General features: G+C 35.3%; 1 protein-coding gene across 4 annotated transcripts in view; it reads right to left on the bottom strand.

Annotated features, from left to right (window-relative positions):
- Window positions 1–644: 644 nt before the first annotated feature.
- The window catches only part of MAP2K4 (mitogen-activated protein kinase kinase 4), a 100,880-nt gene continuing 86,439 nt past the window's right edge, over window positions 645–15,085 (bottom strand). For 3 of the 4 annotated variants that reach the window (XM_023529948.1, XM_023529949.1, XM_011358968.1), the window contains 4 exons: window positions 10,311–10,388; window positions 7,422–7,570; window positions 4,511–4,556; window positions 645–3,287 (listed from right to left, as the gene is read on the bottom strand). In XM_023529948.1, coding sequence (XP_023385716.1) covers window positions 3,174–3,287; window positions 4,511–4,556; window positions 7,422–7,570; window positions 10,311–10,388 — 387 coding nt within the window. In that variant the 3' untranslated portion in view covers window positions 645–3,173. The remainder of the gene's footprint in view (window positions 3,288–4,510; window positions 4,557–7,421; window positions 7,571–10,310; window positions 10,389–15,085) is intronic. The other variant, XM_023529950.1, reaches the window with a different exon arrangement.

Here is a 15,085-nt window from a genome sequence, read left to right as displayed (position 1 = left end):
ACCACATCTGGTTCTGTAATGGTATCTCCTGCATCTCAGATCAGGTCAGAAGCAGGCACAGGAAAAGGGTAAGGTGCTGAATTAGTATATGATCAATGAGTCAGGATTTAATCAGTGACTGAAAGGTGGTAGTATAACAGATAAATCCAGGAGATTCAAAGTTCTTCTCTCAAATTGTTTCCAAGCTTCCATGGCTTTTTGCTCATCTCCACTGTCCTCTCCCATCCATAAACCTCCCAGGTCTGACCTCCACAGATCTTTGACCCACAAAATCTCCTCCCTTTCCCCCTCTCTCATGCAGCGTGAGTGACTGCAATCTGAGATGACATTTAATGCTCACCTGGCAGCCGTAGCACCAGGAACAGAAAGCATGGCTGGCAACCAAACATGAGGGATAGGTGGACTGGGTTCTTACAAGTTATATCTCTCCACCATGTCACAGGTTGAAGAACAGTACCCTCTTCCTTTAGTATTAAGAAACCTGGGGCAAGTCAGGGCACCCAACAAAGAAACAAACTTGAAGAGACTCTGTATCATGCATGCTCAAACAGAAAGCAAAGCCATGTAGCAACCACAAGAGAGGAGAAAAAGAAAGAAGCTATAAACATGTAAACACTTGTGGAAGAAGGAAATTTTTCCCAATATGAAATGCACAGACAATTTAATGGAATTTACTTGATTTTCCCTTCAGGGTCTGACTTCAGAAAATCAAATTACAAAGTCATCGTCACATCCTAGATTTATTACAACTGACCTGCAGGCAAAAGGATAGAACTATTACATAAACACTTCGATTCCATGTATATATCTTAAATAGAGGAGGAATTCAAACAAGAATACAGGATAAAATATTCCAAAGCTCCAAGAAGCAGTTATGTTACTGAGCTCCATTTTTACAGACAAATAAGGCAATATCCCTGCACATTAGCTTTTTGATAATTTTTATACATTTTTCTATGGTACAAGAGAAAAATAACCAGAGCTCACAATGTACAGTTCTTACACTATTTTCACAGTTTGTGAACACTATACACCCTTTTGTTTTAATAAAGATACATTGTAATAAACTCCTTGCCCTTAAGTTTATAGTTTATAATAATCTATGATTAATACACTAAAACTGCCTTTTTATGTGGTCATCCACACAATAGAATGGTCAGATTAGCTCCTGGACAGTCAGAATTGCTTTTATCTCCATTTGTAAAATAGCAAAGTGACCCTATGCTGAGCCAGACGGGAAATTGACAGCAGAGAAACAAACTCCTCGAGTCCCCGGGAGCAATGGAGGATGATGGCTTGGTGTGATCGAAGGAAGACATATAGCAATTCTTCCTTTCAGAACACTGGGAAGTCTAAGGTTTAGGATGCCATGGGGGAGAAAATAGGAAACTTAGGCAAGTGGACTAAAGCAGTAAATCATTTTTGAATTCTAAAATTTATAGGGATGTAACTTTAAACAGCACCATCTCTCTTTATTGTTTTGTAGTGTTTATGACTGTCACTCTGGGAGGAGACACAGCAATACCTGCCACCATTTGGTTCTGTAATGGCATCATCTGCATCTCAGACCATGGCTGTTTTATATTCCAGTGTGCTTGAACCACTCACAGTGCTGCTTAACTGTTATACAAAGCCTAATGATCAGTGCCAAGGAGGCCAGAGCGAAACCTAAGGAGAACCTGGCTAACGGGTGAGTGAGGAAGCACAGTAAAAGATAGCAAATTTAAATGACCTCTTTTAACTATCCTGGGGTTGTTTTGTTTTGTAGAATTCCAAGAAATAATAGTGACCTGCTAGAGATTCTTGCAGGTGATAAGCTTATTTAAAGACTGCCATTTCAGATCCTCCTTGGGTCACATATGTCTCTAAAAAGATGCTTCCTCATCACCTACCACATTGGCTGAGCCCCATGTTTCTCAGCCTTTTAAACATTAGAGTGTATGAGAGATTTGGGGCTAGAAATCCTTGGTAAGGAACATCCCTGGTAATTATAAAGGTTTTGATACAGGAAAAGGCAAAATATTGGATTAAGCAAAAGTCACATAGCGGCAATAGACTAGACGGGCAGGGAAAGGGATTCAGAAACTGAAGACCTAGACCAGTGATGGCAAACAACTGAGATTTGGTCTTTTGCTGCCTACAAGAAATCTTTATCTAATCAATCAAGGCACATTGCTACTAGCTATTTCTCCCTGTTAGTGAGTTATGATGGCTAAAGTATCAGGCTTGGGACAAAGGGGAAATATATAGCTGCTACGAGTTGTTCCAGATAAGATACTAGAATTAAAAACATCTGTAAACTTTGCCCTCCGTACTTTTTTCTTCTTTCAGTCCTGGTGGTTTGTGGCAGGTGGGACATCAAATTGGCAGCACACCAAATTCTGAGAATGAAAATCCTTAGGATCAGCACCTTCTTTGACAAGTGGCAGACTCCTGAGTCTTCCCAATGAAGAGTAGAAGGACTGGTAAAGGAGAAAAGAACACATTCTGTCCTGTCTCAATATTTTAATGTTCATCTCTTTGAACGAAACATGGTTTTTGGTAAAGATAAATTCATTCTAATTTAACATGATATTTCAAACAGGAAATTTGGCTGAGCACATCGATCCCCAAACATCGACTGTGACTGTAAAGCAACAGAATATCAAATCAGTAAATCTATTGCACTTGGTGAAGAAAGTAAATTCCTCCTTTGTCTCCCAGCTCCAGAAGGCAATGTGTCTCGTTGGCTGTGCAAGCTCTTCTCACTCAAGCCCAAGTCTCTAATTTCAAACATAGTACATCCATCACTGTATTCTTCCAGTACTTGGAAGCCTGACAAAACACCATTCCAGTAGCTGCGTCTCCAGGTTTTGAGTCTAGAAATGAATTTAAGATGTGATCTAATCACAGTCAACAAATTGATCGTACTGACTTCCACATTTCATGAATATGTTCATCAGGAAAGAGCAGGATGAGGTCTCTCTGACCAGCACTAACACTGTGTGATCAATCAGGTATTACGGGGATGCACGTTCTAGGTGACAGGAGTATACAGACATGATGGACACGAACACCAATCTTATTGCACATGGTGTTGGGCGAGCAATAAAAACACTGTGATATAGGATGAAAATTCTTTACGTCTTGCTTCCTCTCAGCCCTTATTTCTAGAGTCTGACGTAGCAGCGATATCAATCAACATACATGGGAGAGCTGGGAGTAGCTGGCATTTGATCCAGGATTTTACAAACATAGCTTGCAACCTCTACGGTACGTTCTTCATACATCAAAATAAAGGGATGTTTCTGCAAGAAAATTGAAAAAAGAAAAAGAAAAAAATATCAAAATTTGTATCAGAGCCCCCACTGAACTTTTCCCAATTTCAATACAGCACATATGCAAAGGCTCAAAACACATATGGCTGTAAAATACTGTAGCACCAGTTCAGAGGCAAACACAGCCTGTATTTCAAGATGTGGTGGTAGGTGTGGGTATGCCTACATATGATGCACGGCGCTATGTCCTGGAGGAGCCATCCTGGTGGTGAGGTCTGGAGACTTATCTGTATGGCAGGGAGTATTTGCTGAGGCAGAGAGTAGAGTTGCTCCTCAGCACAAAACATAGCGGGAGCCTCTGCCGCCATCTGAGAGCTAAGAAGAACTGCATGAGTACTAGGTGCTAGTCTTAGGACATAGACACAAACTCTAATTGCCCACTTCCCTCGGGCTTAGCAGAAGGATCTTACAAAAAGAATTCAGTTTCAATCCTTCTGACTCCCACTCCAAAAGAAGCTCAAAAGAAACTTATCCTATGAACTTCTGTGCTACGTTCTCCAAGCCTGTAGCCCTATCTCTGCCTCACAAACACATCTTTTTATACTCCATCTCTCAATATTTTTTTCATAGCTTCTCTAAGTACACTGGCTGGATATCTTTAGAGTCATTGCTGGGGTTGACCATAAGTTTGGCCTAACGTCCTGAAAAATTAGAAGCTAAGTGTAACAAACAGGTGTTTTTTTTTCCCTTAAAATACTCCTAATTATTAGATCACAGTACTTTCTTCACAGCTGAGACCAATATCACATCCAGAGACTGTCTAAAACACCCAGGTTCCATGAGATGGGTGAGAACTTTCAAAGAAATGGGAACTGGCTATATGATCTAAATTTGCATAAGAACATTTAATAAAGACAGAATAAGCACAGTAAATTCTTATGGATATGTCACACATACATAGAGCATGAAGTGAAAAATGGCTCCTTAAAGTGAATGTTAAAATTCTTAGGGTTAATTTTTATAACATGTCAAGGCCAAAACTTCCCAGAAGAATCTAGCTTAGTAAATTAGTAGGAAATTATAATTATACATTTTCGCTCTCCAAATATCTTTGTTACAAAACATTTTAAAATACTCATTAAGGTCAAGCAGTTTGTCTATGGAAAAGCGGCCCATTGTTTACTTAGTGAACCAGCATGCTAAGAGGATTCAGGGTAAGGTAATAGTTAATATTCCCAAGATCTCATACGCACCAGAAGTTCTTTATACTTTGGCCTTTTGGATTCGTCCTTTGTAAGGCTAAAATAACATAAATAACATTATTAAAATGGACACACATTTATCCCTAGTATTTTTCTTTTCACAAACAAAATATTATAAAGAACCAAGTAGTTTTTTTTCCTTCAGAAACAAAAATAACAAACAATCTGTCAAACATAAAAAAACACACAAAAAAATTAGACTATAATCTAAGAATTTATCTTTAGGATATTCAGTACAGGAGCATTAGAGAAAAATTAGAAACAAGTTAGCTATTAAAAATTGGATAAATTATGGCGTAGCTGTATGGAAGAATACTAAATACATTCTTAAATATATGAATGTATAATTATAAAACTGTATGTGTATTTGTGTGTGTGCACATATGTGTGTTCCTAAATATATACATATTTATACAAATACCACCTAAGAGAATCCAGTAATCTCGGGCATAAACTATATATAAACTTTATACATTTATCCTTAGATTTAAAAAAATTTTACACTCTGTATTTCACTTTTGTGTTCTTCAGTGCAAAAGTTTACAATAATATAACTTCACTAATGACTACTTGATATAGTAAAAACCTCTGCCTTGCTGATATTTTCCCCTTGAATTCTACTTTGTCTAATTAATGTTGCCAGAAGGATTTTCATTTTATTTGTATTTACCTGATCTTGGACTGTATCTTAAATCATCACTCTCCTCCAATCTCAATTAAATTCACTTTTTACTATCAAAAGTTAATTAATATCAGGAACATAGTTCATCTATTTCTAAACTCAATTTTATTTTTCATATTCCACACATTTTGTGGTAGATGCTGCACTGTGATACATGGAATACAGCTACACAGAATTCCTCTTTAAGAATGAAGGACTTGTTCCTCCACCACTAGGAGTGCTGCCAGCAGACAACCCTCAGTGGTCAGTCTCTTAGGGATTACATCAGCTGAAGAGAGGCACCTTAGCCTTCCCTGGACAGCCTGTATCTAATGACTGACCCACAAAGAGGTATAAAAATCCAAGAGCCTCATCCTGTGTTGAGTCAATCTTGGAGGGCCATCCCAGCTTCATATCGTCCTAAAGGGTAAGTTGAAGCCGTCACTGAGATTGCACTGCAGACCACCTTCTCTTTCTGCTTAACTCTGCCTTCTTTCCCTACCCTATTTATTGATTCCAATATTACTACCACCTTATCAACTTCCTGTACACTTATCTCTGCTCCAAAGCTTGCTTTCCAGGGAACCAACCTGCAATACACTTCTGCTGGGTTTACTTTTCTTCTTGGTCAAGTATAACTTCTCAAAACAATCTATGGTTAACTCTTAAGTCTTTCCATTCCTGAAAAAAAAAATCTATATTTCCTTCTTATTTTGAATGATAATTGAGTGCCCAGGTGTAAAACTTTTGGACAAGGTTGACAATTATTTTTCTATGGCACTCTAGATAGAGCTACGATGCCACTATTTTCTGGCAATTATTGTTGCTGATAACAAATTTGCTGTCAGTCTAATTAATTAATCCTTCACAGGTACTTTATGGGAGAGCTGATAGGAGCATACCATAAAAATAGATATACTTCAACTGTAGATGCTAATGATATGGATGACTTGGAACTATGAACCTCCTCAGAAAACAATGGGACACTGATGTCTGTAACTATTATCTATGGGAGAGAAACTAGCTCTAAGGGATACGAATAAAAAATATACAAGTAATACTATATATACATAAAACCAATAAAGAGACCAAGAAGTTAAGAAAAAAGCAACCCTGGTAGGTGATCATTTTACACATTATGCTCTATGATTCACACATATTCTTTTAACCAAATATTTCATGAAAATGGAATATATAAAATGATCACATTTATGCAATATATAAACTATATTTATTGTGTAAATTGGTAAAAATAGGTTGTTTTGAAAAAGAATCGGCCTATTTGAGTCATCCTTCTGGCCTCTCTCCTCGGAAAACCAGCACTAACATAGAATTTGGTTAGAGAAGATGAAGAGTTGCAAACTAGAATCTAACGAATGTTTTCTAATTATCTGAAAAGAGAACAATGTGAGACAACAAAATGTAAGTTTCACAGGACCTAAAAAGAGTGGAGAGAAATAGCATTCCTGGTGAAAAAAAAATATGAGAAAAAGAAAAACATTTTTAAGAATGGAAAAAAGATATACTAAACGCTCTAGCTTTTTGCTCATAAATGTATCTTATTTTTAAATCATGTTGGATAAACAATAATCAAAAGTCAATAACAAAACAGATTGTATTTAAAAGAGATAGAAATAACACAACATACGACTGTATTTTTGCCATATCTGCTTATATTTATTCTTACATACTATATACACACATTTGTTTAAAGGTGGACAAACAACATTAACAGGTATGGGGTTCACACCTTCACTGAAATAAGGTTTCAGAGAGCCAATATATAGTACTACCAATCTGCTACATACATCCAACCATGTTATATGTTATGTCAGAGTAGAGATCCACCCCTGAAAGTCAGATCTAGTAGGGTCTTGACTTAGTAAAAGCTTTCAAGTGATTTTGGTATAATCTCACTGTTAGAACCACATCAGAAAAAGATGGCCAGTTTCACCTAGGCTGTATTTCTTATAAAAGATACTGGAAAGCTGAAGGCAGCAGCTTCTCCATCACCCACATCTGTTTTTCATCAGTACTGGAGTAAAAAGGAGTATATAGCCTCTCCAGTCTTGTTGGAACCTTCCATGTAGTCACAGTGATCCAGAGTTCCAGCTTAGAAGACAGAGTAATATGAAGAAGGTTTCCCCTTCCCCAGTATATAAAGTACTAATGCTGCTAAGATTAAGTAAACCTCACTGTTCTCACCACAAATTTTTGTGTATTCATAAATCAAGTACTCACCACAAGTTGACAAAGTTGATGAAACTTGGGGAGAATTCCCTTTCCTCAGAATTACTCAGCTGTGGAGGATCTCCTTTCACGACTTGTGTTAGTTGATCAAATACACTATTCCACTTTGGATAAGGAAATCGGCCTGTGGCCAACTCGTACTAAAGAGAACACAGAGGAAAAAGCAAAATACACTAAGGCATTATTTACTATTCCTCACTTGAATGGCCACAGTGAAAATCTAAAGTCCAAGTAAAATTCTTATAAAAGCCTTGAATCGAACTCATATCAGATTAAGGTGGAATCTTCAGAATTATTAAGGCTAAGTGGAAGTGATATTTAGAATCAAGATAATATAGAGGATTCTGTAAACTTAAGTCCAGAAAATGGCCATACAGTGCATGCTCTAGGGAAGCTTCTGGTTCTGATTCCTTTGTGTGAAGATTCTAGAAGGCTGGTTTTAGAACTTTAGTATATCTGTATAATTTATAGTCATCTGAATGGAAGATCATATCTAGAACAGTGGTTGAATTCATTTTTAAGGTAAAAGAACATTTGACGTACAAAAAGCCCAAGCTAAGCTCAAAGGAAACAATGAATAAATCCTGTTCTATATCCATTCTGTAGTTACTATGATTTCAACCACAACGATATCACTGTTACTGAAGAAACCAAGTAAGGGTCAAATCTTTCACCTTGAACCCAAAAATGATGCTCAAGACAATAGCTCTAAATCATACCAAGCTATGTCAAGGGTCAAAATATTTGTGAATTATAGTCTCATCTTTCTCCCATTCTATTCTAAGGATAGTGAAAAGCTAGAAATTGTGCTTTTTCCAAACGACACATATCCAAATCTATGGCATGACCTAAATGGATCCCATTTTATGTGCATTGACAGGTGACTGATATCTTACTATGATGAGACTCCAAACTTATTAAAAAGGAAGATGGCATATGAGAGGAGCCCTATCTGAGAAAATTGTTTCAGAGTTTTCTCAGCTTAGATTTGATTTTGTCAACTACTCAAATATTAAATAGCTAGTTTGTACAATGAAAAAGAAATTATCAAACAAACATAAAGCCATTCTCAAAAAGAAAGCTGGTGTTGAAAGTCCTTCTTCCCCAAAAGATGCCACCTTCAGTTCAGCTCATCGCTGTCTCCAATAACATACATACACCTATAGGAAAGCAGGCAGGCATGCATGCACACACAAATAGAAATCCATTCATTTGGCTGAGTTTTCTTTTTAATAAAAATGCAAATACTTGGTAAGAAATAAGCCTTATTGGTTATTCAAAGCATCAGGAAATAACTTAATTCGATTCACTCTTGAAAACAAGTTTTAATGAGAAGGAAAAAGGATGCATATCATAAGGTAAAGGGCCTAGGACCTCAGAAATTAATTTCACATATTTCATAATTTTAATAAGATTATCAATATGAAAGAAATTATGAAGCAATTTTAAGTAGTAAATACCTTGCTTTTTAAATAAAGTTTAGCTGGATATACTAAAGGAACTTGCTAAAAATTTTTTCCTATGTTTAAACCTTTCACAGAAAATTTGTTTTTACAATGAAGTAAATATTTGCTTTTTAAACAGAACTGGTTTGGAAATAGATAGGTACTTCTGAATTGTTACTATCTCTTATATGAAAACAGCTGCCTCAGCTGGAAGCTCTAGATCTTACTATAATCTTTGAGACCAGTACCAGACCTAAAAGATGCTCAAGTTCCATGTTCTCTCCTGACTGAAAAAGAAGGGATTCCTTATCCTTTAGTCAGTTGGCTGCACAATGGGAAAAGACTTCAGGAGGTATCACCCGTATCTGGTCACAAGGGAAACTAGACAGTCTTCTGCAGAGAAGACTATTAGCCTTCATCTCTCTATACAGAAAATTCATTAGGCCTGGCAACATGCCTCACCAAGTAAAACTAATAAAGGTATGTGATTCTGATCTACAGGAAGAGGATTCATATAATGATAATGAACAAATGCAGATCATTTAGTAAGCTACAAAAAAGTTCATTGTTCTGAATGCATGTTTTCTCTGGGCTGTGAAACCTTATTGAAGATGAGAAGAAAATGGAAGGAAAAGTTTTGAGCTGTCTACCAAACAGGACACAGCCCCATCTAGAGATAGAAAATTCTACATACACCCAATGTAGAAGAACTTGAATTTAATAATAAGGAAATAAGCAAATAAAGATACTTTAAAAATAGAACCAATATTTCAATTCAGTCTACAGGTGAGAAAAAAGTTTACTTAATTATACTTATTCATTGCAAATTAAGTAGCTTTCTTACTATTCTTTCTCGGTGTTGTTTTAAGATGGAACTTTCATTTAGAATTGTCACCTAGAACTGCTTGCTTCTCAACAATGAATTATTTTCAGTTCATTTGTTTGTGACTTTTCTATTCAGTGAATAGAAGATTCTGAGTAGAAACTATTTTCATCCATATAAACATGTACACTTAATACACACAGTGTAGACTCTTGCTTTAGATGCAAGGAGCCTATGTGCCTTTACTGCTGCACTGACTGCAGGTGAGCTGCCCTCCCCTGTTCCCATTCTTAGTGTAGCTGCTGACTTCTCCTATGTGGGGCCAAGAGATCCACTGTGACACTTTATAAAACCCTGAGAGAAATAATCAACTTTGGTTTGACTTTTAAGGTATAAAATATACTTTTTTTCAACAACTAGAAGATATAGTTCCTGCGATTACAGCCATGAGGGAAAAAATAGGTAAATAAAATCAAAGACTAGAAGAGACAAGAAGCAGTTCTTAACGGGGTCGGGGGTGAGAGGGGCGGTGGTAGAAGATGATTAAATTTTCTTTCATTTCTAAATTTCTTGTTGCGCTACTATGTAAGGGCTGAGTCAACATAAGCATACCAATGTGATCCCCAAACTCCAGACATCAGAGCGAACATCATATCCTTGTCGCGATGCACTTGGGTCTATTCTTTCAGGCTGGAACACAAAGAGAAGTCACAGTCATTAATTACGCATATCTCCAAGGAGCAGGCAAATGGGAACAATAGCCCGGTAGGTAGCCAAGATGCAAGCATAATCCTAGAGGAATCCAAGTCTAGGGTCAGATTGGGAGTAGCAGAAAGTCATCATTAAAAACAATCAACAGCAAACAAAACAAAACAAAACAAAACAAAACAAAACAAAACACAACACAACAAAACAAAAAACCCAACTCAGTGGTTTCCTTCATAAAGGGAACACAACGCAACTCTGCTAATTTCCCCCCCTAATCTTACAAGCATTTAAAAACCTGAAGCTGAGAACAGACAAAGGGAGACATAGGAAGAAAACCGGAAAAATGAGAAAAATAAAGAATAGCCTAGTCAGATTAGTAGAAACTAGTGGTTAATGGGGAGGCCAGAGGCCGGGGAGGAACTAGGTCTTTTTTGTTTCAATGAATAAGGCCATATGCAATATATCTGAAATACAAAAGCAAATATGAGCTAAATATTATAATTACTTTACCCATTCTTCACCATAAAGCTAAATTTATCATTATGCATTGTCTGTCATTTCTAACCAAATTAAACCCTGCCAACATAGGTATATGTTATCCTATCATATAAATATCATAAATCATTTTTAGGAATTTCTTTGAAGGGAGCATCCTTACATTTCCTTGAAATAAGAGACCACTATTTATACAGTGTGTTAGGGATGGAGAAAAAATGAGAGAGAGGGTATCGGTGGCATAGAGCAATGGATCCTTAGCTAAGACTGAGAGTAACTGCTATTGGAAGATATGTCCAGAGAAACATAATAGTTGACTGTATTATATTCTCTGTGTGTCAGCAACGACTAGTTTGGCCACCTATGTATTTTGTTTTGAATATGAGTTCTGTGGCTGCATAAAATTTCAGGGGAAGCTATTCAACTTGTTTTTAGTTACAAATATATTTATTTACCTGGTAAGACATTACATAAAAATCCCAGATAGTCAACCAAGAGAGAAAATGCTCCATCCAACAACAGCAGAATATACATTCTTCCAAGCTCACAGAGAACATTCACTAATATAGACCATTGTTATGGGCCATAAAACACACCTTATTTTAAAAAACTGAAATCACATAAAGCATGTTTTCTGACCACAAAGTAATTAAATTAAAAATAAATAAGAGAGATCTACCTAGAAAATCCCCAAATATTTGGAGATTAAACAACACACTTCTGCATAACACATGAATCACAGAAGAAGTCTAAGAAAATGTAAAAAATATTTTGAATTAAATAAAAATGAAATTATATCTTATCAAAATTTGTGGGATGCAGCTAAAGTAGTGTTCAGAGGGAAATGTGTAGCACTAAATGCATATATTACAAGAGAAAACAGATTGAAAATTAATAAACTAACTTTATAGCTTTAAAAAATTAGAAAAAAAAAAGAACTAAACCCAAAGTAGAAGATTAATAAATAGAGTGGAAGTAAGTGAAATAGAAAACAAAACAAAACAAAAACAGAAGAAAATCAATCAACAAAACCAAAAGTCGATTCTTTAGAAAGATTAACAAAATTGACAAACCTTTAGCTATAGTGACCAACAGTAAAGGAGAGAAGGCTCAAATTACAAAAGAATAAAAGAGGGAACATTACTATTCATACAGAAATAGATGAAAATGACATTCTTTAATCATGAAAACCCATCAAAAATAATATAAAAATCTGAATAGCCTTAAAACTACCTTTTCAATGAATTTGTTAATAAAAACCTTCCCATGAAGAAAAGTTCAGACCCAAATGGTTCACTGGTAAACTCAAACATGCAAGGTAGAAACACCACTAGTCTTATACAATTTTATTCTGCAAAAAACAGAGAAGGGCAGGCCTCCCAACTTGTTTTATGAGGCCAATATAATCTCTATGAAAACCTAACAAAAACATTATAACACAATTAATAATCACTCATGAACACAGACACAAAAATTGTTAACAAAACATGAGCAAATCTAATCTAGCAACACATGGAGAGGTAATAGGTCATAACCAAGTGAAGTTTATCTCAGGAATTCAAAACTGGCTTAATATTCAAATCTCAATATAAGACAACACATTTACAAAGTAGTGCTTCTATTCAGCATTACTGGAGAGTCTAGCCAGCACAAAGAAGGCAAAGGGAAAAAAGCAGTGCCTTTATTCACAGACATTTGAATTTCTACAACCGTTTACACAGAAAATCCCCACTAAAAGTAATGGTAAAACCAGCAAGGTCACAGGACACAATGTCAAAATATGAAAATCAGTTGTATTTATCTATAATAATAGCAAAATATTGGAAAATATATTTTAAATTCTGTTTACAATATTAGCATCAAAACACATGAATTCCTTATGAATAAATTTAAAAGGCGCTCAAGAGTTCCACACTGAACATTTCAAAACATTGCTGATAGCTAAAAGACCTAAATAAATGGAGAAACATAGCAGATACTGAAAAGCACAGTAATGTCAAGCTATCCAAAGAACTGATAAATAAATTGTGGCCTATCAATATAATGCAAAACTTCTCAGCAATAAAAAGAATGAATTAATACACACAAGATAATATACGTTTATATGAAACTCTTGGAAAGGCAAATCAAATTTACAGCAACAGAAAATAGGACCATTGATCTTTTTTGGATGACAGACATGTTTTATATCTTGACTGATGAGGTGACAACATGAGTAACGACATTTGTCAAAATTCAAACTGTACATTTAAAATAGGTGGCTATCATTTGCCATTATAGTGGTAATGTCATTTTGAAACTATTCTATGTTGAGGTCATTAAGAGCTGGAATTTCTAGCAATTGTGTGTTAGGAAAACTTATCCAATTCCTAGAAATAAGTCAAAAAAATGATTCCATTTCCCTTTAATGTTTTTAAAAGACAGGGAAACTGAAGTGACATTTTAGAAGTCTCTTCAAGTTGGAGGGCAGCAGAGGTAAGGGTGAGAAGATACTGGGTGAAGGAATCCTTTGAAAATGAATATTATCCATTACTCATTTGGGGGTGGGAAACAGAGGAAAAAATTGAAAAAATGAGTTTCTATTTTACAAATGTTTCAATTGCTTTTTTAAAAAGCATGTTTATAAGCATTACAATTATGAAACAACCTAACATTATGTGTTTTGTAATGCGATGCAATATAAAATACATATCATCTAAATCCATGCCAAAAAATATATGTAGTCTGAAACTAATCATGAGGGAACAATCAGACAAATCCAGAATGTGGGACAGTCTAAAAACACTCCCCAAAAAATTCAGTCATGAGCGGAAAAAATGGTCTAGATCGGTTTATGCAGAATTTAACAACTAAAAGCAATCTTGATGTGATCTTCTGGCTGATAGCCATAAATACATTTATTTTGGACAACTTGGAAATTTGAGTATGAACTGTATATCAGATGATACTATGAAACTCTTGTTAATTTTTAAGGTTTATGTTAGGTATGGTAATGATAGTGTAGCTATGTAGAAGAATTCCCTTTTACTTGAGAGATATGCGCTGAAGTATTTAGAATGAAATTCATGACATCTGTGACTTCTTTTCAAATGGTCCAGAACACACATATATATGTATGTGCATATATTCATACCTAAAGGTATAAGTATGTATATATACATTTGAATATGTCTGTGTGTATATAAACATACACACACCTAGATAAGGAGGTGGAGAGGTAGCAAAATGTTAACTGGTTTATGGAAAAACTTAAAATTTAAACTCTACACTTTATATACTTTTTATGTTAAGAAATCACAATTTCTATAGACTAAAGCAAATGATAAATCTTAAATAAAAAGACAAAATACACTGTTGATATCTTCTGTCAAGATATATCGAAGAAAAGGCAAGTGACTTAGAGGCTTACAAAATGAATGCTGATTATATTCCTGTCCATCTATATAGGCCTCAGAAGACTAGAATGGACAGAAGCATTTCTTTTAGTCCCATAAAGATTAGAGGCAGAGTTTATTAGCAGCCTGCTTACTCTAAAGCTGAAGAAGGTCAGCAGGAAAAGAAAAGCTCTGCTGGGCCTGTGAACCTTACTTATTTCTACACCAAAACTGAAAGTCTACTTCTTTCCTAAAAGTTACCTAAATTCAATTATATTAGGGCTACTTAATATTTAAAATCCACATAAATTAAATATAATTCATAGCCAGCATTACATAGAAAAACAGTCAACCTTAGTATTGAGACAAGCCCTAAAGGTATACATAACAGTTTACACTTAATTACCAGAGTATCATTACTAAATATGTTAACTATATGAATTCTCAAATACTCCATGTTTAAATTTTTGTTTCTTACTTTTGACAGGTTGTTCCATTTATTCCTAATTATCATGATGAATGCAAGATCTTCCAAATCTTCCCAAGAATCTGCCTGGCCAGTCAATATCCACAAAGCCCAAACTGTAAATGAAGGTATCTTTTTGTATGTATTAATACGCACACCTCTGACATTTTTATTTGTAGAAAAGGTGACATGAAAAGATGTAACAAAACACAAACAGGGTACTGAAAATTGTAACAATTCTAAAATATTGTTAATTGTAGGAAATTTTCTAATACAATGTTTTTCAAATACAATGACCAGGCAACATGTAACAAAAAATACATGTAATACTGTGTACCTTCCAC

Source organism: Pteropus vampyrus, unplaced genomic scaffold, assembly GCF_000151845.1.
Source record: "Pteropus vampyrus isolate Shadow unplaced genomic scaffold, Pvam_2.0 Scaffold44, whole genome shotgun sequence".
Taxonomy (NCBI): Eukaryota; Metazoa; Chordata; class Mammalia; order Chiroptera; family Pteropodidae; genus Pteropus; species Pteropus vampyrus.
The sequence above is the reverse complement of the archived record's forward strand: the minus strand, read 5'-3'. Positions and strand labels throughout refer to the sequence as shown.